The 16,289-nt window shown below is 36.1% G+C and overlaps 1 protein-coding gene across 11 annotated transcripts in view; it reads left to right on the forward strand.

Moving 5' to 3' along the window:
- FER (FER tyrosine kinase) overlaps positions 1-16,289 on the forward strand; it is a 196,501-nt gene that overhangs the window by 43,467 nt on the left and 136,745 nt on the right. For all 11 annotated transcript variants that reach the window (XR_012648927.1, XM_075020214.1, XM_075020208.1 and 8 more), the window contains exons 7-10: positions 1,255-1,392; positions 2,357-2,476; positions 8,602-8,724; positions 14,255-14,444. Coding sequence is in view for 10 of the 11 variants with exons in the window: in XM_075020214.1 (XP_074876315.1) it covers positions 1,255-1,392; positions 2,357-2,476; positions 8,602-8,724; positions 14,255-14,444 (571 nt within the window). In the remaining variant the exon portion in view is untranslated. The remainder of the gene's footprint in view (positions 1-1,254; positions 1,393-2,356; positions 2,477-8,601; positions 8,725-14,254; positions 14,445-16,289) is intronic.

The following is a 16,289-nucleotide window of genomic DNA, read 5'->3' on the forward strand; positions in this document are numbered from 1 at the left end:
AATCCTGATTTTGCCGATGAACTTGTTCGGTAAACTTGAAGAAGTGTAGATTAACATTGCTAGTAGTTGAGGGGGGGTGTTGGTGGGTTTTGTTTGGTTGGTTGGTTGGTTTTTTTGGAATTGACATAGATTACCTTTGTCTTCAATATGGCATTGCTGTAGTTGACATACACCTATCTTTTCACCACACTCTTTGAACTATTTCCTGGAACCTTTTCACACATGTTGTTCACGGGCAAGGCAAGATTCAATGCCTTCCCTTGTCTGTTTTCTCCTCAGAAAAAGCATTGAAAAAATCCAATCACATAACTTTTTTTACAGAGTAAACATAACTTGAGATCTTATCTAGGAAAAATCTATTGATGCTTTTTTCTCTTCATGTTCCTCTGGGCTGGCCAAAATTAATCAGTATTTTTAGAAAGCTCACCATGCTTCAGAGCCTGGCAAGCTATCAAGTTTGTCAAAGACAAAAATGAAATAGGAAATTGTTTTGAGTGTTCATTTATGGAAAGCTATAAGTTAAAGAGAATAGGAGGGTGTTCTAAGGATGTGTCACTGGATGCTATTAAGAGTAGTGGCACAATATCACCTATTCTTTTACCATTCACTATTCACTTGTTTTTTCCCACTCTCAGAAGCAGGTAAAGACAAGCCTGGATGGCTTGTACTTTCTTACAGGAAATTGTTGCTTGATTTTGTTTCTTCTTGTAAATATACGCTAACTTGTGATTTATACTTATCTTTGTCTGAATGACAAATCATAAAATAAATATATGAAAGAAGATAGTTAAAAGAATAAAGAAAGCCTGTTTTTAGAGGAAATGCACACTATTTTGTGACTTGTTTTGCCTTGTACCAGAATATAATTGTTTTGTCAGTCAGAACATAAAAAGCTTTAGTGTAGGCTATAACAAACATGATAAGTCCTTTGTAAAGAAGAGCGTTACCAATGAGCTGTATACATTCTTTTTCCTTGTAATCTCTACAGTTTTTAGTTTAGCTAACCTGTGTGTAGATGCACTGAAATCAATACAAGCAGCATGGTCTTAGAGACTTCTCACTCATAGCCAATCTGTAAAGAAAAGGCCACAGTTGATCCGTTACTTCTTTGAGTAACATACTGTCTTATTTTTCCCTTTTTAGCCAGTTGCAACAAGAGTTTGTAGAAACAGCAAATTGAAAGTTTGAAGCATCTTCAATGCCATCTATGCCTTCAGTGCCATGTTATACACTTGAATTTTTTTTCCTCTCTAGAAAAGGAATCTTGGATGAGTATAGCCAGATCACCAGTCTTGTAACAGAAGAGATTGTGAATGTCCATAAAGAGATCCAGACCTCAGTTGAACAGATAGACCCTAACTCTGAGTATAATGACTTCATAGATACTCACAGGTATACATTTTCATCTTAGTGTGCATGTTCACGTTTCTTCTTTGAGAAAAACCCTGCATTAAACTGCAACACTGCTTAAGTGATCAGAGTTGAATTTGTTTCTGTTTGATTCCTTTTACATTGTTACTTGTAAAGCTTTATCCTAGTTTGAAAATTGTTCTACTTGCATGTACAGAAAGCTGACTGAAAGTCAGGTTTTTAACCTGACTGTTTCTTTAACCATCCATTCATCTTTTTGGCTGAGTCTAGAAAAACAAAATTCCAGTTACTGTTATTACATATGAAGACCCATAACTTTGGTGGTGACAGCAGACTGTACATGACAGTCCAGATTCAGTGTGAGCTAATTTACTGTTTATTTGGATGCAGTTTGCTTTCTGGGCTAAATTAAGTTTCTATGCTTTACTTCTCTTATTGTCCAAATTCTAGTTTAAAGTGAATTCTAAGTACCTCTGTATACTCTGCAGTTATTCCAGGTTGAGCAGTGCCTGAGACTACAGAGTATGCAGATAATGCAAGAAGGTTTTTTACTTTAAAAATGAACTGTATTTGCCTTTTATTGAAATGTAACTCTGTATTAGTATGTACAGAAAAAGTCCTAAGACTTCTTGCATTACCTTTTTTGTTGTTGTGTGTGAATTGATAATTGTCACGTGCAGGTTTATAACAGGATCGGCTAAGAGTGGACCCATTCACATTGATAACCCTTGAGAACCTTGGTTATGCTGTGATCTTGATTCAAAGAATTGTATGCCATTTTATTATCTGTTATGATTTTAAGACTATTTTTTTTATTCAAAGGAAAAAGAATATGTATCCAGTCGCTACCTTTCCTTTTATTTCATATGTAATTTTAACTATATATTCCAGTTATTAAAATAATTCAAAACATAATGATTTGCTTTATGATCTACTCAAAGATATGTGTTAATTTTGAAAATATAACATTTATTTACTAAATTAGGTCATCAGAAGTTGTTGAACAAGAAATAGAGTTTGATACGTCTTTACTAGAAGAAAATGAAAACCTTCAAGCTAACGAGATCATGTGGAATAATCTAACAGCAGAAAGTTTACAAGTCACGTAAGTCTTTCTTTACAAACCTTTTATCCTTTGGAAGTGCTGTTATACATTGTATCTAGGCTCACTCGGATCGTTGCATAGCTGTGTCCTCATTTTTAAGGTCCAGTTTCTAAAAATAACATTTTCACGCTATAGGCTCTTTCCCGTGCTGGTTCTGTTGTTCCTTTGCACAAAATAATCCTCCCCAGTTCCCCCAAACACTTGCCAGCATTTTCAATATATGTTCCTCTCCTTGGAATTTAATTTATACAATGCCCCAAATCCATCATGAATCCTCCTTGGAAACATACTGATTCATCTTCACAAAAGTGCTTCCCCATTCAGTACTCTAGGAAAAATACTGAAATCTTTTGATGAAACTACAGAGTACAGTGATATAGTCAGTGATTTAAATTGCCGTGCAGAAAATTTTCATGAATATATTAATTTTTGCTTGTTTTGTAAGTGTTTGCTTTCATTTTCCAAAGGAAATTCTTATTCATTATTATAACCTTTAAAATACATTCATTTACTAACACAGGTGTAGCTGTTGTATTGCATTTCATGGAGCTTTTAGCTATTCAAGGTGATAAACTACCTCTCTATGTATTTCATTAATATATTGCCTAGTTAAATCTTTTCATTACTTTTACCAACTTCACCTTTAATCATTTGTTACTGGGGAACAAATCTCCTGCTGAGTTTATTATGTTCTTGTTATATTATCAGCCTCAACTTTTGACATAAAGTGGTCCGAAGCAGTCACTTGTGAGATTACAACTATTAAGTGTACATTTAAATTTTCTTGTATTGATCATAGCAATTTAAAATGGAGAATTCAGAATTTCATTGGTTGATGATGTTTTTGTTGTCTCTACTGTATTTCAGCCTGTGTTTGACTTATTTGAAGTTTTTTTTCCTTTAGAAAGCATAACTGATCCAAATAAGATATCAGTGGTGTGTTGTGGGTTTTTTTTAAGCTTTTTAAAAATTTTCATCTGTTTAATCAAACTAGGATGCTTATTTCTTGTATGTTTTTCTGAAACCAAAATTGTAGTGAGTCTTAATAGCAGTGAGGTATTTTAAACGTAAACACATGGCAGTGACTTCTGCAGATTATTCTAATCCCTGTGTTTTCTCAACGTGACAGTCTCCAGATAAATTCCTTTTCAAGGTCAGTAATCATCCTCTCTTTTTTCCTGTGCAATCTGATTACTGTTTGTAAATTTATTCCTTAATAGGTATTGAAATAACCTTTTTCATATGAAGTTTTAGACTCCTTTGTCAGCCTCCTTGTCCTGAAGCGGTTTCATCTGTTTTATGAAAGGATCCCTCTATAATTAAAGGCCCTCTCTTCCATTTAAACATGTTTCTATTTATAATACATTCTGCATAATTACTAAATTGAGATTAGTCCTGCTTAAACTGTGTAAATGTTGTACATCTAAATATAGTTCAGCATGGTAACAGGAAAAATATATATATCAAATCTCCCTTTTCAATAAAGTATTACAATTTTTCAAAGATTCTGCCTTCCATAGTTCAACAAGAGAAAGAACTTCTTGTTTCGCTTGTCTTCTGTATCCCATTGTTTAGAAATAAGACATCAGCATGTCTAAGTGAAAGAGATGAAATACTGCTTTTCTAGTAAATTATTCTGATAAAATACATATTTGTGTTTAGAAATGTGTCTGCGTATTTGCCTACATATATACATTTTCAATACAATTTCGAGTGTGTCATGTTACAAATCTTATATTCACCCACTTTAAATTCCTCTGTGAATTTCAGCGTGAAATTTTATGGTGTGATATTATTTTTGGAACAGCAATCAAATAGCTCTTTTAAGTGTTGCTGTCTTTAAGGTGTTTGCTTTCTGGTATAGATTTAGGACTCTGAGCAAAAAACTTTAAGTGTATTAGGTCAGACCAAAGATTGACCTAATAAACTTTCTTCTCTCTTACATTAGCCAACAGAGAAAAGCCTAGGGAGGAGAACAAGAATAGGATGATCATGCAGTGCTGTTTCCTCAGAATGATCTCTCAACCTCCCATAATTTTCAGCTTAGAAATGTTTTGAGACAGATGCAGTATTTGTTTATAGTAGCCTTAGAGGTATTTTGTCATAGCCTTAGAGATATTTTTCTTTTGTGAATTTGTCCAGTCAGTTTCAGTATGTACAAGTTTCTGTTGTCCACAGAATTTTTGGTCAAGGAATTCCAGGGATGAACTTCATATTATGTGAACCTGCTGCTACTTAGTTTCATTTTATGGCTCTTAAACTCTTGTTTTGAAAGAGAACAGGAGCAATCTATTCCCTACCACCTATGATATTGTAAACTTCTGTCTTACTCCTACTCTGTGATCTCTTTTTCAGAGCCATCTTTAGCTTTAGTCTGTCCTTCCACAAAACTTACTCACATCCTTTATCAAGCTTGTCATCTTTATTTGAATGTTTTCAAGGTTACTGTATCGGTATTGAGATGAATGACCAGAATTGCACAGGTAATCCTGATGCATAGTTTAGAGAGAGGCGTACTGAGGTTTCCTGTGTTCTTGTTCTGCTTTATTTTTAAAAAATCCTAGACAATCTTTCTGTTTGATTTTCTGACCACTGCAGTGTTTCAAGCCAGTGTTTTCATGGAATCATCTACTTTAATTCCAAGATGTCATTTCTGAGTGGTAATAGTCAGCTTCGAGCCATTCACTACATAAATAAAGCTTTGGATTGTTTTTCCTCCTGTGTATTTGGCTATTTCAACATGCATTGAAATTAGTCTTCTAAATGACAGTCCAGTTATTGAGTATCATAAGGTCCAGAATAATCCTTTTGTATTCTTCACGTTCAGCCCCTTTGCCCTACCTCAAATGACATTGTACAGTCAGCATTGTTTTTCACTTTTTAAACTGTCCTTTTATTTGGATTATTATGAACATATTAAGCAATGAAAATTTTTGTGAAGCTCTACTAGCTCCTGGCACTGTAAAAACTGTTTATTTTTATCTTATTTGTCCTTTTTTTTATATTGCTTTTTAGTGTGGGTGAGAACCCTTCCTTTTAGGAGTGCTTAGTTCTCTGTAACTGCCTTTGCTCATATACCTTGTTAACTGCATTTTAGGTATATTTTGTTACAGTCTTGCTTTAAAACCACTACAGCGAAAAAAAACCCACAAGTATTTGCATCCACTTACTATGTATGACTAGAAATTCACAAATAAGATAAGTGTATTATATCCTTTATCCATAGATGATGACTTTTTAAAAATCCATTCTGTATGTGCTGAAACAACAGAAATTTGACTGTTGATCTTTAGTATTGAGATCATGGCCTTGCATCTTCAAAGTACTATGTCATGTTTCTGCAGAGGAGAACTACCTTCAGATCTACCAAATATAATAAATTTAGTACACATAGTGGATTTATTTCACAGACTTTTAGTAGATTCAAAGTTGTGTATTGATTCAGAATCAATAATTTTTGGTTGAATCAGTAGTTAATTATTGAGTACGTGAGAGAAAAATGACAGCTTTACATACATTACTGTTTAAAGGTTTTCATAAAATATATTTTAAGGAAATACAATGAGAAATCTGGCTCACTTTTACATTTTTAAGTAAGTTTACATTTATGAATAAAGTTTTGACAGAGGGACATAGTTAAAAGTCAGTGTTGACTAGATAACCTTTCTAAATAATGAGAGAGGTATGGTGTCTCCTGATAAATGTTGATGACTGTCACTAATATTGAGATACTCTGAAAAGCATAAGAGAATAAAAGTTTATACTTTGAAGATGCATGCATTAAAAACTCAGAGGAGGCAACCAGAATGAAGTAAGTGTTGATCAGTGGGCATATGAATTAATATCCAAATTACTTTAAAAAAATCTTCTGAAATATAAGTTCTGTAAGCACAAGCATTTATTTTTACTGATATTTGAGGCAGAATCATGCTAATGACTAAAGAAATATGAAAGGCAGCTTTCCAGGTAGCCAGAACCTAGTTTGAAGATGTTTGCTTTCTAGGTCGTTTTTGGTCTTATTTTATGTGTTCTCACACCATTGAAACCTGACAACTTGGGATTGTGTGGTTGTTAAAGCTAATAAGGATTATAGTGACTAACTGGTTAGTAATAAAAACCTTTTTGTAAACTAATTTTATCCAGGAGGCAAATACAAGGCCATAAGAAACTTCCTTTGACAAACCACAACCAGGATGATACAAGGCAGATGCAGAGATGTCAGTTCTAGCCAGTTTGGATGAAAATTATTGTTTAAAAGAAAACATAGAGCTTGAATACAAGGAGACAAGCCAGTTTAGTGTGTATATGGGTGCTTTGGTTTTTTTTTTTCTCTAAGATAAACACAAACATCCTAAAGTATCTCAGATGTTTTAAAGAACTACATCAACTTCCTGTTTCAATCTGGTGCTGCAATATAAAACCTGATATTTTTGAAATCTGGTGCTGCAATATAAAATGTGATATTTTTGAAATGGTGAAATAGTTTAATATGTTGTTTCTACATGTATACACTCATACCTTCCAGTGATGAACAACCTTATTAATTTGGTTTTAATTTCTTGAATGTTGGTGCTTGATCATTACATGTAACATCTGCTTCCTGTAAATCAATTGTTAAGCCAATACAATGTTGATTAAAATTTTGATTAGAAAACTGATCAAAAAAGCAGTATCTGCAGTTACAAAATTGGTAATTACTTTTTCAGCAAGGTATGAAAAGAAAAAAAGTTAGTTGATATTAAATTGGAGGCCCAGTGTTAGAAAATAGTCATTTCTGAGAAGTTCGGCATACAGATTTTGATAACTTAAAAACAATAAAAATGTTTATTAAAAGGGAGCTGTGGGGATATTACTTTGAGAGAAATGTTTTAAGTATTTCCCTTATCTCGAAATAAACACATGCAAATGCTTGTTCCTTTGGGAAATAAACTTTTATCGTTCACTATATGGCTTTTTTATAGTAATTTAAGTGTTCCAAGATAAGATCCAGGACTGTCTGAATAAAGAATATATTTAATCAACATTGTATAAAATATATCAGGAGGAGAGAGAACTAATTCAATGTTTAGAATCAAATAATTCAGTTTGATATATATGGACATGGAATTGTGGCTCCTAGATATCTACAGTCCATGTAAATTACTCTCAGTTGACCTTCTCTGCCACTCCCCAATCTGGAATGATTTTGGGCAATATATCTCTGTGGTGATAAGTACTATATGTATTTTGCTTTTTTTCCACTCTTCAATAAATTTTTAGTTGAAATTGGGCTTGAAAATACAGGGGAAGCAGAGTAAGATAGTTAAAGGATAGATGAATGCTGAGAAGGAAGTGAGGTATGCATATTTATTTATTTATTTATTTATTTAAACAATTTTTCTCAATTTTCAAATTGCTTGAAGTCAACAAATATACTTTGATACACATTTTAGAAATCATCATTATGTGAGCTGTTTTTCTGCATTGTTCAGAGTGCAAATGTTATTGTACATTTGGTGACTTTTTGGTTACTAGAATGTTTGCCAGCATAATTGCAGTGTCAGTAATGGTTTTAATATGCAATAAGCTCTTCTCTGTTAGTATTGAGTGTTATTGTACAAGTTTTATCTTTCCTTTGAATTAACCATTACCAAAGGTTGTGAGGCTTTAAAAAAGTTAATTGTAGGGACAAATATACAGATCACTCTTGTAAGAGAAGTGTCAACTTGTATTTTTGTTATTTCTAGAAATGAATACAGCCGAGCTACTGATTCTGTGTGTTTATTTAACATGTACTTCAGGAGTTGGAAGGCTTTTGTCTTTCATAAAGCATCTCATGAATTAGCAATATATTAGGAAGGCATTAATTCACAGAACTCATCACATGTTCTGGAAAATAATTTCTTGATAGGAGAGCCTGTAGGCAGCAGATCATTCTGTAACCTTGTATGTAGACAGAGCCTAGTATGGGATCTGTAATAATATGGGTTAATAACATAATATAAAGGTATATCTACAAAAAAAAGATCACCAAGCACTGAGTAAGATAATTTAAAGAGTAATGCTCCTTTTCATCTTCAGGAGAAAAAATACAATGTTCCGATTGTGTATTCACAACATGGGTTTCTGAACTCTATGTCTTACAGGTTAAAAACAGTAATAGAAGAACTGATTCAGACACAGCAAACCCTTTTGAGCAAAGAGGAACTTGTGTTGGAACTGGAGAAAAAAATAGAAGAGTCATCTAAGACTTGTGAAAAGAAGTCTGAGTAAGTCAAAATGAAATTTCAAAATATAATAATTTGAGGGAAAAGCATCTATAATGCAATTCCTAAGACTTACATAAGAAATAACCTCCACTAATCTTTTTCTGCTTTTGTGAGAAGTGATTGTTTTGAAAAACAAGAAGTTAGTTTTCCATCTGTAAAATAACCCCTTACACTGCAGACCCTAATTCATTGAAGAACTAAGCAGCTCCATTAGTTTAATATAATTGTCATAGTGTTGGGATGGCTCACGAAGTGGACCTTTGATTAGTATTATAACTTCAGATTGGTGGAGGAAGAGGAGTTCAGATTGCCTCTCTGTTTGATGAAGTTCATTGTGTAGAAATAATTTTGTGAAAGACTCATGTGCAAGACATGTAGTCTTTCTTATGCAATAATATGTTTGGAACTCATCAGGTTAAGTTAATTTTTCATTGCATTTTCTTTACAAAACTGAATGTAGTTCTGATACCCTGTAGTACTGCATAGTAAATAATGAAGGTGAGGGATTAATGAGTGTTTTACAGTGCCATAAATAAAACATTATAATAAAGAATCATTCTTGGGCAAGATCTTTAGGTTTTTTTCTACCTCTGATAAGAAAAGAAGTTCACATCCCAGTCTAAACTGAAGTTAATACAACAGATAAAGAAACCTTCTGTCTGTAGTGATGTTTTTCTGATTCTTGTTGCAATCAATCATAACCTTACAAATTTGGTCATAAATACGAGTTTACAGTTGTCGTACAGTTAACCTCAGCCAGCAACTAAGCACCATGCAGCTGCTCACTCACTCCCCCCCACCCCAGTGGGATGGGGGAGAAAATCAGGAAAAGAAGTAAAACTCGTGGGTTGAGATAAGAACGGTTTAATAGAACAGAAAAGAAGAAACTAATAATGATAACGATAACACTAATAAAATGGTAACAGTAATAATAAAAGGATTGGAATATACAAATGATGCACAGTGCAATTGCTCACCACCCACACTGATCGACGCCCAGTTAGTCCCCAAGTGGGGGATCCCCCTGCCCCCATTCCCCGCTAGTTTCTATACTAGATGTGACATCACATGGTATGGAATACCCCGTTAGCCAGTTTGGGTCAGGTGCCCTGGCTGTGTCCTGTGCCACCTTCTTGTGCCCCTCCAGCTTTATCGCTGGCTGGGCATGAGAAGCTGAAAAATCCTTGACCATAGTCTAAACACTACTGAGCAACAACTGAAAACATCAGTGTTATCAACATTCTTCTCATGCTGAACTCAAAACATAGCACCGTACCAGCTACTAGGAAGACAGTTAACTCTATCCCAGCTGAAACCAGGACAACAATACCAGTGAATTGGAATGTAAGTCTTCAGGTAATCCTGTCTTCATTCACTAAAGAAGTCTAGAAGCTCTTTGTTGAAGGGATCTTGTCACTTGATGCATTGGATAGTATTTCATTCAAATCCAAAACTTTATATATGTATATGATATCAGTGTTTTGATTAGGTACTTTCCTATTCTTTCTTTGGTGAAGTTCACATGTACTTACAGTATATTTTCCAATTTTCTGGTTCTTGACCTACCTTCTTTGCTGCATGTTACTTAAAGGATAAACTGTATTTGAACTAGATGAGTTTGATGGTGGGTTTGTTTTTTTGTTTTTCTTCCTTCAGTATTCTTTTAATATCAGTTCTGTCTCTCTGAAAATAGTTCAGACCATCTCTGTGGTTCTTGCTGTGGGTCGGCTCCTTTGACTGAGCCCGTAGCAGATGTTTGTGGTGTTGAGGAGATATTTCAGTTCAGACTACACCAGTACCTGTAGGGTCTTATTAAAAGGCATGAAATCTCACTTAGATTTCTAGTTGTAAGATAAAAGTTTCCTTGAAATCACCCCAGTTCTGATTTGTCATTGGTCATGGTTCCTCCAACAGACACTGTTTTCACCTTTTTACTGCAGTACAGAGTGATCAGGATGTTTTTGCATGTAGTTATGGTCCCTAGAAGATCTCATCCTACTGTTGCATGATCTTGACTGCTGTCATAGCATATGGCACTGGCCTCAATGCTGAAAGGCCAGGTGAAAGGTAAAGGTAGTTGAGCAATAAATGAAACCATGCCTGTTGAGCCAGAGGTCATTCTGTTGATGCAATGCAAATCAATTGTCAGGAAAGAAAATGAGGAGGTCCACTCCAAATGCTCTAGACCCTATGTTACTGTTGAGCCTCACCCAGGGTGCTGAGCTTCGCCCTTCAGTGCTGAGGAAATCTCCTTGTCTGCTTTATCTGGGCAAAAATGATGATAAAAGTCTGCAAAATCATTTTCTGTCTCTTCAGTTGAATCAGTTTGGACTTCAGCTCTCTCCCTACTTCTTTCTGACAGCTTCAGTATCACAAGTTCTGAGCTGTTTACTGACTTTGCAGTGGCAGTCTGAGTTGGGGCATGAAAGCATTTCTTGGTGTCTAATTCTGGCAACACTACAAATTGATCTTTGCACTTACTGTATTTTTCATTAGGGCATGTGCAGAAGTGTATCTCCAGGCCTCTGATTTTGTGTTCCTTCTCAATATTTAGCTGTATTGGTACTATTATCCTGGCACCAATATCCCTTCCCACCTTCAAATGATGGTATTTTTTTTACTGTCTCTCGTGGTATACTCCTTGAGAAGCTGGTGTCTCATGGCTCAGACAGATGTACTCTTTGCTGGGTGAAAAACTGGCTGGATGGCCGAGCCCAGAGGGTTGTGGTGAATAGGGTGAAATCCAGGTGGCGGCGGGTCACAAGTGGTGTTCCCCATGGCTCGGTGTTGGGCCCCGTTCTGTTTAATATCTTTATCAGTGATCTGGATGAGGGGATTGAGTGCACCCTCAGCAAGTTTGCAGATGACACCAAGTTGGGAGGCAGGGTCGATCTGCTTGAGGGTAAGAAGGTTCTACAGAGGGATCTGGACAGGCTGGATGGATGAGCTGAGAATGAGGTTCAACAAGGCCAAGTGCCGGGTCCTGCACTTGGGTCATGACAACCCCATGCAGCGCTACAGGCTTGGGGAAGGGTGGCTGGAAAGCTGCCCAGCAGAAAAAGACCTCGGGGTGCTGGCTGACAGCCAGCTAAATATGAGCCAGCAGTGTGTCTGGGTGGCCAAGCAGGCCAACAGCATCCTGGCCTGTATCAGCAATAGTGTGGCCAGCAGGAGCAGAGCAGTGATCACCCCTCTGTACTCAGCACTGGTGAGGCCGCACCTCGAGTGCTGTGTTCAGTTTTGGGCCTCTCACTACAGGAAAGACACTGAGGTGCCGGAGTGTGTCCAGAGAAGGGCAACCAAGTTGGTGAGTGGCCTGGAGCACAGGTCTTATGAGGAGTGGCTGAAGGAACGGGGGCTGTTTAGTCTAGAAAAGAGGAGGCTGAGGGGAGACCTTATGGCTCTCTACAACTATCTGAAAGGAGGTTGAAGTGAGGTGGGTGCTGGTCTCTTCTGTCAGGTGGCTGGAGATAGGATGAGAGGAAATGGCCTCAAGTTGCAGCAGGGGAGGTTTAGATTGGATATTAGGAAAAATTTCTTTACTGAAAGGGTTGTCAGGCATTGGAACAGGCTGCCCAGGGAAGTGGTTGAGTCACCATCCCTGGAGGTGTTCAAAAAGTGTGTAGACAAGGCACTTCAGAACATGGCTGAGTGGGAATGGTTGATGGTTGGACTTGAAGATCTTGAAAGTCTTTTCCAACCTAAATGATTCTATGATTCTATGATATCACCTGCAACACAGAGAGTGTTTTAATTTTATTTTATTTATATATGTGTATGTCAAGCATACCATTTGCGCTCCTGACATGATAGCATATTACATATTTGGGTTTCGATTCAGTTCACCTTTTTACCACTTCGCAACCTGTTGCCCTGCTTTGGTCTTGCAGGGCTTCTCCACACAAGATCTCACTCTTTGAGGCTGCTAGTAGCTCTTTCTGGCCAAAGGGACTATAAAGTTTATACTCATGCAAACCATAGGCAAACAATTCTATAGATTCTAATTCCTCATGCATAGGTGGGATGGGGAGCATTTTGTGTTGGATTTGGGCAAACGAATTAGGTGTTAATCTGTTTTGCCACACAGGAAGGAGAATAGCTGGTTACTTTTAACTTGCAGGGTATGTCTTATCTCCGGATCATGATGAGTTGAAACCATTCAGTGTTTGGGATGTTGTCATTCTAGCCAATGTGTATTCACCAAAGCCCTGCTGATGCTGGAAGGCCATTATTTTCACAGGCTGATCCCTTTGCTCTCGGGTAATGGGGGCCAGGTTAAAGAACAGTATCTTGATGATGATGACAGGATAATTGTTCATTTCTTTGTTGGATGCTTTTAAATGTGTGCAGTCTCATGCCAAACTTCAGTTATAGGTCCTCTGATTCTGTCTTCATACATCATACTTACCGTTTTTACATGAGTGATCGTTCTGCTGATTGTATGGAGTTCTGTTCTTTGGTGACTTAGTACAATGTTCATCTATAGGGATATGATTTTTATCTTTTCCTACCAATAAGAATTTTATGACAGATGGTTCCCTTATCACTTTGGAACCTGTTTGATTAGTCATTTGTCTCAGCATAGGTTTGTGAGGGAACAGTCTCAGTATCAATGACTTTTAAATTTCTTTTTTTCTCCAAGGGTAAGGCTTGCAGGAGGGTCTGTCTTCCAGGGATTGTCCTGAAGATACAGAGTGACATAATACTGTGATTTTTCTTTATACTGTCCTCATTCTTCATAGTTCTGGTCCCTCTACCTCCTTCATCTGTTCTTGCAGACTGTTAGGACTCTGCATCTCATTATAGACTACATGTCACTGGGCTCCAATTAAGTGCTTTTAAGGGTGTCTGTATTGTACTGTGGATGGTTCTGTCTCTTAGGCAGCTTCTGTCCATCTTTGGTATTGGCGGTTCCTGGGGATAGTAGAGTCATCTAGGTGCCTGTAGATGTTCTAAGTGGTCTGCTTGTCCTTCAATAATGCATGAATTATGTCTGTCTTGCAATATTCAGGGGTATGAGGGATATTCAGAGGAGAACCATAAAAACATGCAGAAGGCAAGAAAATTTGCTTTTAGCTCCTTGTAGAGTTCAATTTATTTAGCTTCATAAGAATTTCTGCAGTCCAGAAATACTTACGCAGTAGAGGACCTTTCAGTCTAGAAGAGACAACACATATCTCTAACTTGACACCAGACAAATTTATACTGGATGTAAGGTGAGTTTAACAGTGCAAATTATTATTACAACAATTATGTGGTTTGCAGTGGATTTCTTATCACTGGAAATCATAACCTAAAAATGTATTTCTTCTCTAAAGGATGGGGAGCCTTAGTGTTTATAACTTCAATCAAAAGTGGATGAAAATAGTAGTTTCATATATATTTATTACAACATGATTTTTGTGATAGACTGAGAAAAGAGAATGACAAAGTAGGTGTTTGCTTGCCTTGTCGTGTAGCTTTGAAATGAAACAAAGTATGTATTTTAAATCATGTATATTTTTTGATTGATTGCTGTTTTTCTCTGCAGTATTGTCCTCCTGCTGAGCCAAAAGCAAGCGCTGGAAGAACTTAAACAAACAGTTCAGCAATTGAGGTGCTCTGAGGCAAAATTTGCAGCCCAGAAAGAACTCCTGGAACAAAAGGTTCAAGAGAATGATGGGAAAGAGCCACCACCTGTAGTGAATTATGAAGAAGATGCCAGATCAGTGACTTCTATGGTAAGTTTCACATCTGTTTTACTGAATTTTGCAGCCTTGCTATTGTACTTTAGTCCTGGGATCGGAGTCTCAAGATATTTACAGGGATGACTGAAGTGAATAAACTTCACTTTGCATTTGTGAAGATTTGTTTAGAAAAAGAGTTCAATTGTGTGATTTTTATATTTTTTTTTAGGTTGCAATAACTTGTAACACCCTATGTATATCTGTGGATTTGGTTTGGTCTTCTGGAAACTTGATGCTTAGATTCTTATTAGACTGTTTTATAATCAAAAGTATAAATCCTTAAATAGATTTAATAAACATGACTGAATAGCTATTGTTAATTTCACTGGCTGTGTTGAAGAAATACATTCACAGTTGTAGACAGAAAACTAGCAGTAAAAGCTGTTGGAATCACTGCACACATTGTGTAATTGAGAAATTAATTTTATGTATTGTAACTACTGTTTTCTTTAAACAGAAACAAACACTGGTTTCACTGCAACTATTTTTAAATGTTTACATGCTCTTAATAATCAAAAAGAACTTTTTGTGCTGTGATGAGACCCCATGTAATTTAAATAAGTACTTTGCTAATATTTTGTGTGACTTTTCTCAATTGGATGCAGCTATGTGTAGAGATAGTAGGCCACATAAAAAAGCAAACAAACAGTACCTGTTTACTAAAGGGACAAGCAGTAGTGTTTGCTTTTATGGATCAGGTTTGAAATACACAAGATGCTTGTGACTTGTTTTCTTTAGAGGTTTAGCCTACCATTTCTTCTGGCCCACAGAGCAGTAGCTCAGTGAAATGGTAATGAAGTTGTTTCTGAGAGGAATGCTTTTGTTTTCTTTATCTATTTGTGGAACCAGGTTTGTTTTTTTCCATTCCCATTCTACACTTAATTGTCAGTATTCTCTTGTTTATACTACTGCTGTACAAAGTTTACAAGGCACTAGCAGGTGGTTGCCATTTTCACTGGTACAAAACATTATTTTACAAAGCTTGTATTCTTGTCACGATCTAGGAGGGGTTGGTAAAGCACAAAAAGATGGAGAAGGAGAAAGGATGGATCAGGATAATGATTGTGAAAGATTAGGAGGCTTGCAATCTTTTGGGGGTAGGCTATCTTGTTTGTTATTTCATGTAATATCCTGTAGTAGTGTTAGTGAATATTGTCTGTAAGGGTTAGTTGAGATGATGAGTCTAATCATGAGATTAGACTCAATTAGATTGTTTATTCCACCTCAGTTCAAGATTCTGAAATTCTGTCTTCTGGTGTCCAAATGTCTCTTTCAATGTGTGGGAGAAAATAATCCTTGTGTCTATGTACAATGCACAGTGAAGAACTCTGACCGCTTGATTTCTTTGGAATAAAAGGTATCCATGATAATTTATCTTTTTTTTGTCAGAGAAAGTACATGCTGAGATTTCTAGAACGATGCAAGAAATGCATTTTTACATAACTTAAATGTGCTGAGAGTAAGAAAAATGTTGCTGTTTAGGCTTCAGAGGATTTAGTCTTATAATTTGTATGCACCATGAAAAATAACGGAATATGTCTTAAGTGCTGGGTGATTTCCATTGAGTAAGTTATTTAAGACAGGCTAATACTACTTAAGTCTTGCTTAACTATTAAGTTGATATCCTGTTCTAGTAAAATTGACTCAAAAGCGGTAGATACAACTGCAGTCTAAATTAAACTTTTTTCAAGTTGCTGTACCTTGAGAGAGCAGTCTTGATTGTATCTCAGGATGCAAAAATAGTACACTGAAGGGCTGTTTGTATAAATAAGCATTCTGGTGATTTTTGTAATGGGATTTTTTTTTTAGTAAAACTCCTTAAAATTACGCAGCTGCTAA

Source organism: Buteo buteo, chromosome Z, assembly GCF_964188355.1.
Source record: "Buteo buteo chromosome Z, bButBut1.hap1.1, whole genome shotgun sequence".
In the NCBI taxonomy this organism is placed as follows: domain Eukaryota; kingdom Metazoa; phylum Chordata; class Aves; order Accipitriformes; family Accipitridae; genus Buteo; species Buteo buteo.